Source organism: Parasteatoda tepidariorum, chromosome 7, assembly GCF_982258835.1.
Source record: "Parasteatoda tepidariorum strain Cologne lab strain chromosome 7, Ptep-v5.0, whole genome shotgun sequence".
In the NCBI taxonomy this organism is placed as follows: Eukaryota; Metazoa; Arthropoda; class Arachnida; order Araneae; family Theridiidae; genus Parasteatoda; species Parasteatoda tepidariorum.
The window spans coordinates 29,357,359-29,372,285 of NC_141761.1; the positions used below are offsets into that span (position 1 = coordinate 29,357,359).

Consider the following 14,927-nt stretch of genomic DNA (forward strand, 5'->3'; position numbering starts at 1 on the left):
TTACTGTTTGAAGGTGAGAGGAGTGTAAAAGTAAACAAAATATAACTACTTTTTTTCCCTGGCCATTTAATTTCTATAAAAGATAGTTCATGATCCTTCATTGCAAGTATCAAACATTGTTACCACCATTAAAAAAATTGAAACTTCGACAGTACAGCATTTATTAAATCATTAGTTATTACAAAGCATTTCTGTAATATAATATACACTATAAACAAAGTTCTGCACAATTTTGGAGATTCATGTGTTTCTAGTTTTAAAAACCGGTATAAAACAGTTCTGCATTTAGTTTATTAATCGCTTTCAATGCATTCAGAGTAATTTATGTCATACAAACAAAATATGCATTTCAGTGTTCAATTTTAATCAAAAATAGCTATTATTTATGCCTTATATTAATTAAAAAAGCTAAATTTTTTTTAAAAATACGGAAGTAATTTAATAAGAAATTTTTTTTGCATGCTTTTAATTCTTTTTACTAACTCTGGGCAACTAATTTGAGACATTTGACCGTTCCAGGCACATAAGACTAATTACTTCATATGCTAAGGTAATGAACCAAAGCTTCCCTGGTTTTAAACCTGAATAGAGAATAAAAGTAAGTATGCATCGTTAACGAAAGTATAAAAATTAGTTTCATATGCAAACCCGATTAGATAATGATCCGCAAGCTTTTTTTTTTTTAACCCTCCAAGGGGTTGATCCCCTAGATGAAATAGCATAGAAATTTTCCTGTTGTGCATTTTTTTCTGATTCAATAACATGGAGAAACCAATTTTTTGACACAGAAACATCTGAAAGTTTAAAAAAAGCTGTGACTAATGCTCAGAGGGTTAAAGATACAAAAATAAAACTGCTCGTATAAAATTGGTAAACTACAAAATTTTAAAAATAATGCAATCATAATTTAAAATCAGCTTCATGATTGCTAACATGAAGCTGAAGTGTAAAAACTTAAACTTCGTTTGAGAATATCAGTTATGATAATTAGTATGCAAATTATATAATGATTCACATTGAAAAATTTTCGCTAAGCTGCAGTAAACTTACATATTATTATTATCCATATACAATAATGAAAGATTCTTTTGAGCAAAAATAGATAAACCCTTCTTAACTTTAAAAACTTAGATTTTCTATTTTTGCATATATTTCATACTCTATATAAAATGCTTATATATACAAGGACAGTAATAAACAGTTCTTATTTTGATCAAAAAGCTTATTTTTAAACACAGTTTGGCCAACTCAGTCCACCACAAGACGCTGATACAATTATGTACAATATAACCTGCAAAAGAAAAATCTATTTCAAAAAAGTAAACATTTTGGAAAATACTAAAAGCAAAGAATTTTGCTAAAATTTTAAATTTTCATTAATAAATTTATTACATTCTAATTATATTTGGTTATTACATTTTACCACCCTGACTCACCAAAATTCTACCAAAAAAATTGACTTCAGCATAAATGTTAATCTGACAATTCCAGCAACCCACAATATTTAAGGTTGTAATAAAATAAAAGTTACGCTTAATTTAAACTTAATTGTTTTTTTAATTGTGCCAGATCTTAGATATTTGTATAAAATGTTTTGATGAAGTGGTGATCAAAATCATTGCAAATAAAATTTGTTAAACCAAAAATAAAATAGTAGAGCATAAAATTTACTCCCATTTTAAATATTCAAGAAAAATCTTCCTGGCAAATCGAAAAAGTTTGTAAGCTTACATGCGTACCAAACAATTTAATCCAATAAGTTTCAATCATGTTAATCATCCTAATTATAATATTTTACCACTGTTCTAATATAGTTAGATAAGGTGAAGAAAAATCTATCCTGCATTTCAAAAAAAAAAATAATAATAATAATAATTGTAATGCTAAAGTTAAGTTTGATAGAACAGGAGCCATAATTGGTCATATTTTGAGAATTGTAAATGACATTGCACACTCTAAATAAGTCTGACAAAAAAAAGGAATGATCCCTTTGCTGTGTTTATCATAAGACAAATGCCTGGAAGGGTTCTGTCTAAAAGGCAATTGATAGTATGGGGCAATAATTATACACAGATGGAAAGCCTTGAGCAGAATATTTGACAAACACAACAAGGGAAAAGAGGAAAGCTACAGCTAAAAGGATAAAAAAGCAGAGTGGCAAAATCAAGTTATTGGGGATTTCCAGAGTAAAATTCTAAACATTTTACAAACTTTTGTAGTTTAAGCCAGCTTGATTTTTAAATTACCTTTTTTTTAAAAACTAGATTAAAAATTGACATAAATACTTATTAGGAGTTTACAGCAAATGCAAAAAAATTGGAAATTGTAATTTCTTCTATTGTAATTTCTTTATAATTTTGTATGTAAAAATTTCAAATAACAAATAAAATAAATAACTAAAATTTTTAATTTCTGCCTTAAAATTTTAGAATGTCTTGCCAGAAGGTAGAATGGCTATCCTGATAAGAAATAACAAACAAAAAAAAAGGGGGGATAAGAAAAAAGGTATTTTATCCATAATCTGTTCCAAATCAGGATTGGGGTTATCCATTTTTATTTAAATAAGACAAATCATGTGAAGAGGTAATTTATTTGTACCTAAATATGAACCTTGTTTATCAGTTGCTATTGACTGAAAAAATCTGGATTCTTTCTGACAGTCGAAGTGTAATTCAATATCTACAGAATTGGGGACTAAAAGGGAATCAGAAATGTAAAAGCTCAGAACTCAGTTTAGTCCTATCTGCAATGTATTCCGTCCTATGAGAATTTAAAATATTAGGATATTGCTACTGGTCTAGCAAAATAAGACACTTCTATTATTCAGGTTAAGGCGGAACATCTGACATACCTTGAGCCGAGAAGTACGGCTTCTATAAAGATCTCTTGGGAGCAACCATATCCGTTGTATCTTAGTACGAGTCCTAGTGTTTCAATTAATTTTAAAGAGAGATCATACTACTTTAACTCGACTGTCTACTGGTATGCTCTCATGTCTAATATTTAATTAATGAAAAAGGGAGCGCAACTCCCCCACAACTGATAAGCACTCATTTTTGTTTTCAACCCTAAACTAATTTTACATCACAGTTTAAAAAAATTTCAATGAAAAGATCCTAATATTTTTATAGTATTGACACAGATTTTATTCCACAGATGAAACTTTTGAATCAATTGATATAAAATTTAAACCAAATAATTTTGGTTTGTTATTGTTGCAACTTCATAAAGAAATTTTATTTATATTTCATTTTATTTTTGGGTTATAATTTTTTTTTTTTTAAATGTTGATCACCAAAGAGAAAATTGTTTTACAATTTTGTACTCATTATTTTAATTGCATATGTAGATTGAACACAGTTTTAATAAGGACTATAATAAAAGATAACACATGTGAGTCATTAACTGTTTAAGAATTGTAAAACTATCAGCACGTTTAGATGCTTATTTAAATATATTTTTCATAAAATGTTATGTAATGAGAAATATCAAAATATTACTTCATTATAATGAAATACTACTTTCTGTTATTCAAACTAAAAAAATGTGTAATAAATAAATGTAATACCTTTAAATAAAGGATAAAGAAATATTTTACAAGTAAATAATACCTTTATAACTTACTGCTAATTATAACCAAAGAAATCTTGATGTGAAAAAACTAAATCATACCATGTGAGTTACCTGTCTAATTAAACTGTGAAGACTGATTATTATTTTCATGCGATTTTTATCTATGTGTATGTAAATATTAAAAGGAAAATAATATAATGGTTGAATTTATTGTGCTTGCTGTTCCAGAAATAGCTATTGTTTTTTAATGCTTTATACTCAAACAATGTTTTACAAAAAGTGGAGCATCAAGTATTATTTCGTAATCTATTATTTAGGAAAATAAATAAATAAATAGAGTGAAATGAGATATGTTTGTTTCCCCTTACAAAAAATGAAGAAAGCAAATACACTTTTTGGATCCTAAGAAATTGTCAGGAATTCTGAAGAAAACAATATTTAGGTTGTAGGGATTTGATTTATTAACACAATCATTACAAGAAAGAAAAAGTAAAAAAAAAAAAAAAAACTGAAATTTAAGACAAATATATATTAAATTACTCACCAGAAAAACAATAATAGTAATCACTGTTATTTTCACATTCTTAATACACATGGAACGAGCTAAGTTTTTGCTAGTCTTCCTAAAAGTAACTGACTAGAAAAATGAAAGCACTTCAATATTAGTTATTACATTTTAATCAAAGGAGCAAGTATTTATCAAAACTAAAATATCCATCCTATGGCATTAGTACCATTATTCATAATTAAAATACCCACTAAATACTATGGTATTAGTATGGCATTATTTCATAAATTAAAATACCCACACAGTCAGTCATTTAAAGCCTATTAATGTAATAAATGGGTTTAATCTAACTTATTTAAACTAAGTAAAATTTGTTATAATATCACACACTAAAAAATTTATATTATAATATTTTTATTAGAATTTCACTTAATAAGACAACTCCATTAATTAAAAATGCCATATTTGTTGATTTTAAAGGCATACAATTTAGTTAAAAAATCAAGTAGTTCTAAGAATTTTTGACAACATAACTCTCAATATCATTTACAGTTCCCCAAATTTAATTAACTCAAGCTTTTAAAAATTCAAAATTTTAAAAAAAAAAACTGTTAACTGGCACAAAAGGACATAACGTATTATATTATCTCCCTAACACCCAGTGTTGAATTTTTTAAAAAGTTTTTAACTCATGAAAAATCCTAAAAATTGGAGTGTAAATGACAGCAAGAGTTATTTTAACAAAAAAATAGGTTGAAAAAATTTATAGGCTTTTAAAGTCTGCAAACATGAGAATCATAATTTTTAAAATAGTCTAATGAAAAAATAGAATAAATCCAATTAAATAGTCCAAGAGAATAGTTTTATGGTTTCCAATGCAGAATATAGCAAACTATACACTTTTATTTCTCTTAAATTGACATGTTTGGAAAACCCAGTACATGCAAATTAAGATAAAATTTAAAAATTAAGTGAATGCTTAAATATAATTGATTTAAATATAATGTAAAAAAATTCCGAGTAATTATTATGCAATTAACTGTTCTTCCTATCTAGAAATCATGAACATGAGCAATAAAAGGTTAACCATATTAAAATTTTATTCACAACTTTGAATTCAATATGTTTCTCATCCCCTTCTTTTCTAAGGAAGATATTATTTGAAAAATTTGTGAAGCCAAAAAGCTTTGGCTTTAAAGTTGAAGCCTCCTACTATTTTATTGATGCACTTTTTAATGACTATATAAATATTTTTTTTCTTAAATTGCATTTAACATTTGAAAGGATGTTCACAAATAGGAGTAAAATATGTCAGACATAGTGTTACCTTAAGACAATTATATTTCTAATCTTAATAGTTTTTATTTAAAAAAATTTAGATTTTACATTTTTTTCTCAGTGTTAATTTCTGATTCAATATCAGGCATAAATATTGCATTTATTTCCAAAAACTTGTAAATTACAAGTTAAAAAAAAAAAAATTATTAATGACTCATACTTAATATTTCTTTTTAACAAAAGCATAACAAAAAAAAACAAAAAGAAAAAAATATTAAACCAGACATTCCACAGTATATTATAATATTGAGTAAGGTAAATAAAAATACATGAGAAATACATACCGCAGAATTTAAATTATCAGTTTGGGCTACAAGCAACTCGAGCTTTTCGCCTCTATTAGCCACATTTTCTGAAACGAGCATTATACATATATGAATAGAAACACCTTACAAAATATACAACTTTTGCTTTGTAATAAAGTTAATATATTATAATCAGAAGTAAAAACTTATTTAAAATCATTGATAAGAAAGGGGGAAAATTATCTAAATTTTTTCATTTTTACAGGATTCATATTCAAAAATGAAGAAATTTTCTCCCACTTTTCCAGGTCAATTTACATAAAATTCCAAATTTTAAAAATAAAAAAATATACAGGGTATCTGCTACATTTTAGATTTTCAAATTAATTTTAAATTTTGAAGTCACAAAACCATGACATGCTACGATCTGTGAAATTTAACTCCATGCCAAATGGGTGAAAATGAAACTCTTGTGTAGGAGAAGTATTCCATGAGAAATGTTAGTACAAAGATAGCATGTTTGGCATTTGCCACATCAAACTCTTTGACTTTTCCAGATTTTGGCTAACAAATATTAAATTCTCTGATTCTTTGGACAATTTCTGAATTCCCTAGCTTTTTCCGATTTTCCAGGTAGCATAGCAACCCAGAACAAATTTTCCCCACTGATATCTGTCACAAATGAATTTGGCCGTAATAATAGTTAAGCTTTTCTTTTAAAGGATTCATCCATTAAGATGAAAACATGAATCGGTTTAAACCTTAATGTGATAATTAAGATATATTTTATTTTACAATCAGCCTACTTTTACTTTTTCAAAATTTGCTTGAAACAAAAATAATAACAAACGGCAAGGATTACTAAATCGAAGCCGCAAAAGATTTCAATTGCTAATGCTCAATAAAGTACTACATGAAATTACCAATATTCTGAACCATAATTTCTTTCAGGTCATCTATTTCCCCTTGAACTTTTGTCAGTTTATCAACATCACGACTATCAGAGAAATGTTTCTGAAACAAAAAAATTAGATTAACTATTATTTAATGTTTAAGTAAAAAAAATAATCATTGAGAAGTTATTTAAAAATAGACTTTTAATTAAAAGTATAAATATTTAAACTATGGAAGATAAAAAAAGGTTTTAGAGATTCCAATTTCTTAATATTTCCAATAAGTAAGTGACACTCAAGAAATACTTCATGCTAACATCATCACCATAAATGAAGAAGTTAAATCGAAATATAAAAGTTGAGCAATCACAGCAATGTTGGAAAGATGGTTAAGCAAAGAAACAAGAAGAACCACAAGCAAAGAAACAAGATAAACAACTTGTTCCCTCACTTCACATCACATTACCATGACATTGTCATTCTACAGGGGCAATTATCTGCAGTTTTTTTTTTACCACACCTTTGTGTATTAATATTTTTTCTACAAATTATTTTTCTTGTTACCTAATATAATAATTAAAAAAATATTTGAAAAGTCAAAAATCTTCCAGCGAAATCAGATTGTTGGCAGATATGTTACACAGGATCAGAATGTTGGCAGATATGTTACACAGGATACATATGTAGCATACATTTAGAGGTTCATTTTGTAAAGTGTACTCCACTCATGCAAACACTATAATGCACAAATATGCAATGAGCGAGAATTTCAAATTAATCTGAAAGGAACTGTGAAAGCAGTTTTGAGGGTTGGCAAGTTCAGCATCAGGGGGTATGATCTTCCAGCTACTAAAAGAATTCATTAATATAAAAAAATTGTATTTAAAACTTTGAGAAGAATTTTAAAAAAGTAATACGACTTAAGGGAAAAAATTTGCTCAGTTATCAGAATTAAATCTGTAAACACAAATAATTCTACCTATATATAATAATTATGTTTTAAAAATTTTTACAAAAAAGAAAAAAAAAAACATTTAAATTTCTTACAAAAAAAACTAATTTTAGCAACATTATTATTTTTTTAAGAAACATAAATATAATAGATTAATTTTATACATACATATTGTTAAACAATTGCATTGGTCAATTTCTGTTTTTTTTTTTTTTTTTTTTTTTTTTTTTTTTTTTTTTTGTCAGTGTACTTAGAGAAATTAATTTCTTTCTAGAGAAATCACAAACCAACAATTTATATAATGTTATGAACTGAAATTTATATAATGTGTTAACTGAAATGCAATAATTGCATGATAAAATCATGCTTTGCAATAATTTATTACTTTTCCAGATCAATATTAAAAACAAGAGTTTCACAAAACAAAATTTTGAAATTATAAACTATACTTAATAACATACTTATAAAAGTTGTTTAGAGAAACATAAAAAAATAAAATAAAATAAAACTGAAAAGTTAACTGCCGCAATATCACATCTGCTTTCTCTTTGATTTGAGTTACATTATATATATATATACAGGGATTGGAAAAAATTTGTGGAAAAACCCTTCAACACTAACTAATTTTTTCATATTTCCCAAGAAATATTTAGAAAATTATTTTAAAAACATGGAAGTTTTTCGGTCATGCGATTTCTCATCCATTTCCATAAAGTTTAAAGAGAGGTATAAGGGACCAACAATACATTACGAACAAAAATTAGTATTTTTGAACATTCTATACCAAAAAATACAGCAATAAGATTGTAACTTGCATCAAATTACTCTGGCTAAAAAATTACACAAAATTTCCTAAACTTAGCAAAAATATTTAGGAGATATGGATATTTTCATAAATTTTTTTATCTTATGTTTCTTACTATAAATGCAGAAATATTCAACAAAATTAAACAAAATTTTGAGCAATTTTTAATTAATAACAAAAATATTTTAAAATTTACAAAAAAAAAATCCTTAAGAATTGTGAAAGGTATCAATATTCAAAGTCATCCATTCATACTGCGCATATGCAGAAAACATTTAATTTTGGTCAACAGGTTTTTTTACTATTTTCTGAAGGAACTAAAACCTAACCCCTCTGCCCTAATTGCCACCTACACCCAGCTTCCGCCTATCATATCCTGGACTGTCTTGGTCTTCTCTGGGAAGAAATCAACTATACTCCTCTTTCGGTCTTCGATTTCATTCAGGTCAACGAGCTCATAGATCTGGTCTGACTTTGTCAGGCCAGATGAGGATAAGCAACAACAACAGCATTTATTTATTTGTTTATAATTTTGTTCTGAATTGTATTTGGTAGCTTGTGAAAAAAATCAGATTCGAATATCTTGAGAATTTATTAAGTTACTAGAAATTTTTTAAGTAGTTTTTGTAAATTTGGAAACAAATTTCCACAAATTTTATTTTCTACCATTAAACAAGATATTCATATTTTAAAGTGATACTTCTCTCATAAAAAAACTATTACTTACAATAAACATTGATAAGAAAGAATAAATGAAAAAATTATAAGCCATGAAAATGTCACATACCATTTGAGCTGATAAAACTCTTGAAAACTCAGTGTTTAAAGCATAAGGGAATGAAGTAATGGCTCTATTTCCATACGCATTTTTAAATCTGAAAAGATGAACAAAATTTCTAAAAGAATCCAATTATTATGCATTGAAATTTAAAACTTGAAATTTCGAAAATGCAGTAAAACTTTTTTTCCCGCCTACTTTTGAATAGGTAATTAGTGACAGGAAAACTTTTAAATAAACTAGTTTCATACTATGAATAACATAAATATAGTTTCCTCAATTGAAACGGTCTATTTAAACTTGTACAGTAATTGTACTTTCAGGAGTGATCACTTTACGTACCACAGTAAAATGGTCGTTAATGGAAGTTGGTCGTTCTTAGGGATTACCACCATTGACTTCAAAATGTTATCAAAGGTATGCGATCTTTCAAAAGCGATTTTAATTCTACCCAATATAATTTTCTTGGAGCGGAAATACAGTTTGTGTTTGTGCCATGAAAACCAGATCGATGAATAAAATTTAGCATTGATAAAAATGACCCCTACTAATAAAGTTATGTGAAAAACAAATTTACCAATTATGAATGATAGAACTATTTTATATAAATAAACAATTATGTTTTCTTCAAGTTTTCATTTAATTTAATGATAAAAATTAGTTTAACTAAACTCAGTGGCGTGACAGCCCATAGAGGGCCAAGGCCCAATGTGCCCATCTCAGTTTTCTTGACCTTGGACTGTGGGGTGCAGGAGCAGATGTTCCGGTTAGGTCGTCAGCCGAACGCAAAACCCCCAGTGTTTAGTTCCCAAGCATGCTCGGTACTCATTTATCGACCCACTGAAGGGATTAACGGCTGAGTGAACCTCGTCCGGCCCGAGGATCGAACCCAGGACCTGCGGCACGGGATCGCAAACCACCACTCAGCCACCGGACGTCATAAAAATTAGTTTGCTTTACAAAAATAAGAAGGTAGTTTTTGTTCTAAAATAACTCTTTTATCGAATTTTACTTTTGACTCTAAAAATAAATCATTGGTTGTATCAACTTTAGTGCAGGCTGACTGCAAAATTAGATTTTCGAGATACTTTTAGAGATTGTCAAAAAGAGCTCTCTAGACAAGAACCACTTACAAATATTTCGAACACATTTGAATCGATTTATATGTTTTGTTAATATTGTTTGCTTTCATGTCTTTTAGTGTTTCCTTATCTACGTTTTAGTGCATTTGATCGGGAGGTTTGCTACAATACAAAGCCTATGGGAAAATTCCTTGCCGTCCAAATGTTGCCCCAAACAGAGGAGGTTTTATAATATAATATAAATTCAAATTATAACATAAATTCATACACAGTGTACCCGTTTTTCAATTGTTAATGATATTTCTTACTTTTAATTATAAATTTCACTTATTAACCCTTTCGCGCTGACTGTCACATATACATGCCAGCAAGAAATGCGCTCACTTCCTGGCCCACACACTCGCATGCCAGAGTGTTTTCTCGCTCACCCCCGGCCGTCACTTATTTGTGCCAGCGTTTCAGAATGTTTTAAAAAATAAAATTTCTTCCAGAAGATGGCATTGTATGCCCATATGGTTTCAGATACATGTAGATTTGACCTTCTACTCAAGATGAGAGTACATTCACATGGTTTTCAGGGGTAAGGAATGTTTTATGACTGCTCTTTAAATTCGCACGTGGTATTTGTTTACAGTAAGCAGGGGAGGTTTTTTTTTCGCTCCTTCGATTTTCGGTTTAGTTTTTAGTGGATAGTTAGATCTTGTAGATCTCTACTTTAAAATTTTTCATACGAAAAAAGAACTTTAAGTCATATATTTAGTTTTCAGATATTTTATGTTAAATGTTATTAAATAATAAGTACATAATGAAAATAAAATGTGTAAAATATATATTTAAACAAGAAATAACTTAAGTAAATAAAGTATTCATAGAAATATATATAAAGCATATGCCATTTAAATACTCTACAGAACAATATTAAACAACGCGTTGATATTTCGGTAATTTCATGGAATTAGGCTTAACAGCAAAAAACCCTCCGGCCCTGGAGATACACACGCGAGAGACCGCTAGCCTTAGCAGTAAGCGTGTTTTCACGCTTCCCGTCGCGAAAGGGTTAAACAACACTTATTAAAAACTTTTAACAACAACTATTGCATTTGATTTTTTAAAACATATTTATCTAAAATAAATTATGCCTTAATAATTATCACAGAAATATTTTATTAATGCATAAAAAATTACTAATTATTCTATAATTGATAATAATCATAAAATAATGGGATAAGTTGTAGTAAAACATGAATATAAATAATGGTAGTATAAGTAAATATAATATAAAATTTTCTAAAAGTATAATATAGAATGGTAGTTTAGTATAACAATAGGTAAATGTTATAAAACATAAAAAGTAAACATAAAAAGTTAACATGCAAAGTTGATATTTTTCATAAATATATAACCTTATAAAATGCAATATTAATAAAAGAAAACTCAATATTACCTTCTTTTGATTTCTACTAGGAAAGCAAATGCTCGAGAACGATCAAAGTCCTAAAATGTTAAAATAATTATGTCATTAAAATTGTGATTAACTATGATTAGATAAATAATTGCAATCTGAAATTTAAGTTTTAATATGGAACAAATTTTCTTTAAAATAAGTGTTACTAATAAGTTATATAATTAAACAATTTTTATAAATAAAAATAAATTTAAAAAAAATAAATAAATGAAAAAGATATAAAAAGGTAAAACAAAACTTATTTCTTTTTATCTTATATTTATTCAATTAAAAATATGCAAAACTATATTATAAAGTTTTCAAAATTGATTTAAATTAATTCAAAATGCTATAAAATATTAAAAAAATATTATTTTATAATTTTTACCCCCCAAAAACACTTTATTTTATATCAACAATGTGAAGCCTTTATTTATAAATGTTTGACTTTAAATTATTCAGCTTGTTACTAATATTGTGGGTCCACAATATTAGTAAGAAGTAAGTAACAACATTGGTAAGAATAAGTAAGTTGATCAAGCTTTTCAATATTTTTTATTTCATTAAAAATTATCTGTATTTAATTTTTTCCTATAAGACAAATTGCTTTCTCCTCTCTATTTATGATTTTTTTTTTAAATTGTTCAGTTGGAATTTTTTTTCGTATTAATTTAAAAAAAAAAAAAGTCACTGAACAGTATCATAATGGGGTGGAACATGGTACCTTGGTCCACCTCATGAGGCATGTTGTAACATGTAAGAAAACTTTATTCAGAAACAATATCCAATTATCCTATACAGTAAATTTGTTTTATTCAGTAATTTTGTTTTATGAATAAAATAATTCTGCAATTGTGTAAAAGGTAATCATTTATTGAATTTTATAAACAAAAATTTTTTTTGGCACTAATACTTAGTGATTTTGCATAATGAAGCATAACATAATAAATAGTTTAAAATATTTCATATCAAACTAGAGAAATCCAAAGGCAGATCAAACATGCAGTACCTATGTGTCTCAAGTATATCAAATATCTAAATTAGGATAACTGCTATTTTCATTTGTTTTTCACATAGATTTGACCAATTAGTTTTGCATCACTAATTGATATTTTTAATTACAGTAAGCTTACGACTAGTCAGAAAGTAGAATTCTTGAAATAATTATACCTCGTTAAAATAGTCGCCACCATGGGTTCAGATGAATAGCTAGGGGAGTTCTTACTGTAGACAGACTATCTGTCCCTTTTCATGCTGTTTAGCTTCATATGCAACAATGAAGTATACTTCATCTTTATTTAGTTAAAAAAGTAAAAAATTCTAAAATCATAAGCTAATTATTTTATATCCTAAATAGATATGCGCTCAATTCTGATTGCTCAAACAAGTTTGGAGATATTTTGCTAATAGCCATAAATTTTAACTGCAAAAATTATCCTTGGTTATTTTTCTATTTTATTGATGCAGGAAAACTGTTTTTAAAGAAAAGAAATAGGCATCAATTAAAAAATCCCAATTAAATTTACTAGCGTCCAGTGACTTTGCATTGGCGACTTTATTGCCCGCACTGACAAATTGGAAAAGTAGAGTATTATATAACTAATTTTTGATAATTAAATTTTACCAACAGTACATTATCGCAAGAAAATCGAACAAACTTCAAGAGTTTTTAACTCCATTATTTAAAACATTTGAAAAAACAAGTAAGAAAAGAAACAGAATTTACTTACATCATCAGTAATACACAGATAAATCATTTCCTCTTCATAAATGTAATGGAATAAGTAGCTGGAAAAAAATTTGATTAAACAGATAATGAGAAAACACAAATTTGCTTCGAGATAGTAAGACAATAATTTTTTTAAATGGTTTAGAAAATAATCAAAATTTCAGTTCACCTTCCATGAGAATAGGTTAATTTTGGCTGCTCAGGTGATATTCTGGCAAGCACCTGGTCTGTCACTTCAGAAAAGTTACCAACACATTTGGCATATTTGGCTAAAACTGATGTTCCATGGGCAACAACTGAGTACAGTAAAGGCATCTTCTATAGAAAAAAAATATTTCAGATATAAAGATCGTTCGTTTAGTAAGCATTATTAAAATAAATTAATTAAAATCAACTGCAAATTTAAAAGCCAAAAATACTGTTTAGCTGATTTCCCAACTATGTTGATGATTTTTACTTACCCAACTGTTTCCTTAGTAGAACATTAATTATTAGCTGCTTTTTCAACCCTGATTTTTGATTAAAAAAAACAAAACAAATACTGTCTTAATGAATAACAGCAAGATGCAAAATATGCTTTCTTATTTTTTCAAACACATCGTTTACATTATTAATTTTCAATCAGTGACTAACAAAATCAGAGAATAACATTCACAAATAAATGTTTAACAAGCAAGCATTAAATAAACAAAATATAAATTATTGGTAGGTAGTCTTTATTCTAAGTACAATTTTACAACCTTCCATTCATTAAGGTAATGATTTTTCAAGACATTGAAATAAAAAAAAATTGAAGTATTATTACTAAACTAAGTTACAATAAATTAGTAATAAATATATTTCAGAGAGAAGATAATTTTATATTTATAAAAAAATATCTGATACCATTTTCATATATATGGTGAATTTTTTTAATTTTTGATAATAAATGTACAATAGAAACAGTAGAAGAAAAACGACAGCACTTGTCAAATTTTCTCAATTATTTACCTTAAATTTTCAACCTGTAACAAGTCAAATTTCTTTACACTTAAGAAAATAGAAATTAATTGTGAATATCAGATTTTTCCGTTTATTGAAAACTGAAAGAAAAAAAGTAATTTAAGAAACCAACAAACTGTTGTTTACTTTCTTTTCAATCAAAACAAAACGCAATATTCATTTTTCATTATCACAAGTCTTTACCCGTGATGCCAAATTCATTATCAATAAAATTTTAGAAGCAATTTATTAAAGTGCATGAGTCACTGAAGAAATGACGCTATCTATAAAATTAATTTGTGAGTGTAAATTATGAATTTTCCGGGAAATGTTTTTTAATGAGAATAAGACTAGATGTTTATAACATTCAAGCCTATCTATTTATTTAATTATTTATTGAGATTACATACATTTGCTGACTTGTGTGCTCAATATAGGCTTATAAGTCATTGTCAAGTAGAAAATACAGATAGAACAATTCAGAGAAAGACATCACAAAGAATACATCCAGGTTTACGGCGGGATTCGAACCCGCTACCTCCACACTTAACAGAGCGTTTGGACCGGCGATACCGCTCAGCCAGGGTGGCCCCTCAAGC

At 27.3% G+C, this 14,927-nt stretch overlaps 1 protein-coding gene across 3 annotated transcripts; it reads right to left on the minus strand.

The window, feature by feature from the left end:
* Window positions 1-144: 144 nt before the first annotated feature.
* Window positions 145-14,914, minus strand: Vamp7 (Vesicle-associated membrane protein 7). 3 transcript variants are annotated; one of them, XM_087167587.1, is made up of 9 exons: window positions 14,739-14,914; window positions 13,517-13,665; window positions 13,349-13,406; window positions 11,619-11,668; window positions 9,102-9,189; window positions 6,588-6,678; window positions 5,704-5,771; window positions 4,118-4,210; window positions 145-1,291 (listed from the first exon to the last, which is right to left on the minus strand). In XM_087167587.1, exons 2-9 carry the CDS (start codon window positions 13,660-13,662, stop codon window positions 1,229-1,231), a joined length of 657 nt encoding a protein of 218 aa, XP_087023713.1. In that variant the 5' UTR covers window positions 13,663-13,665; window positions 14,739-14,914; the 3' UTR covers window positions 145-1,228. The 3 variants fall into 3 exon arrangements, with proteins under 3 accessions (XP_087023713.1, XP_042901951.1, XP_042901950.1); XM_043046017.3 differs by having other exon boundaries at window positions 14,476-14,769; XM_043046016.3 differs by lacking the exon at window positions 14,739-14,914 and adding an exon at window positions 14,338-14,616.
* Between the last annotated feature and the right edge of the window lie 13 nt (window positions 14,915-14,927).

Excerpts from the sequence above, each read along its gene's own strand:
- Vamp7 (XM_087167587.1), bottom strand. The coding sequence starts at position 13,662 with ATGCCTTTACTGTACTCAGTTGTTGCCCATGGAACATCAGTTTTAGCC. Across the intron at positions 11,669-13,348 it reads ATCTGTGTATTACTGATGAT|GACTTTGATCGTTCTCGAGC; the intron begins GTAAGTAAATTC and ends TTAACATTTTAG. Across the intron at positions 6,679-9,101 it reads GAGTTTTATCAGCTCAAATG|AAACATTTCTCTGATAGTCG; the intron begins GTATGTGACATT and ends TTTTTGTTTCAG.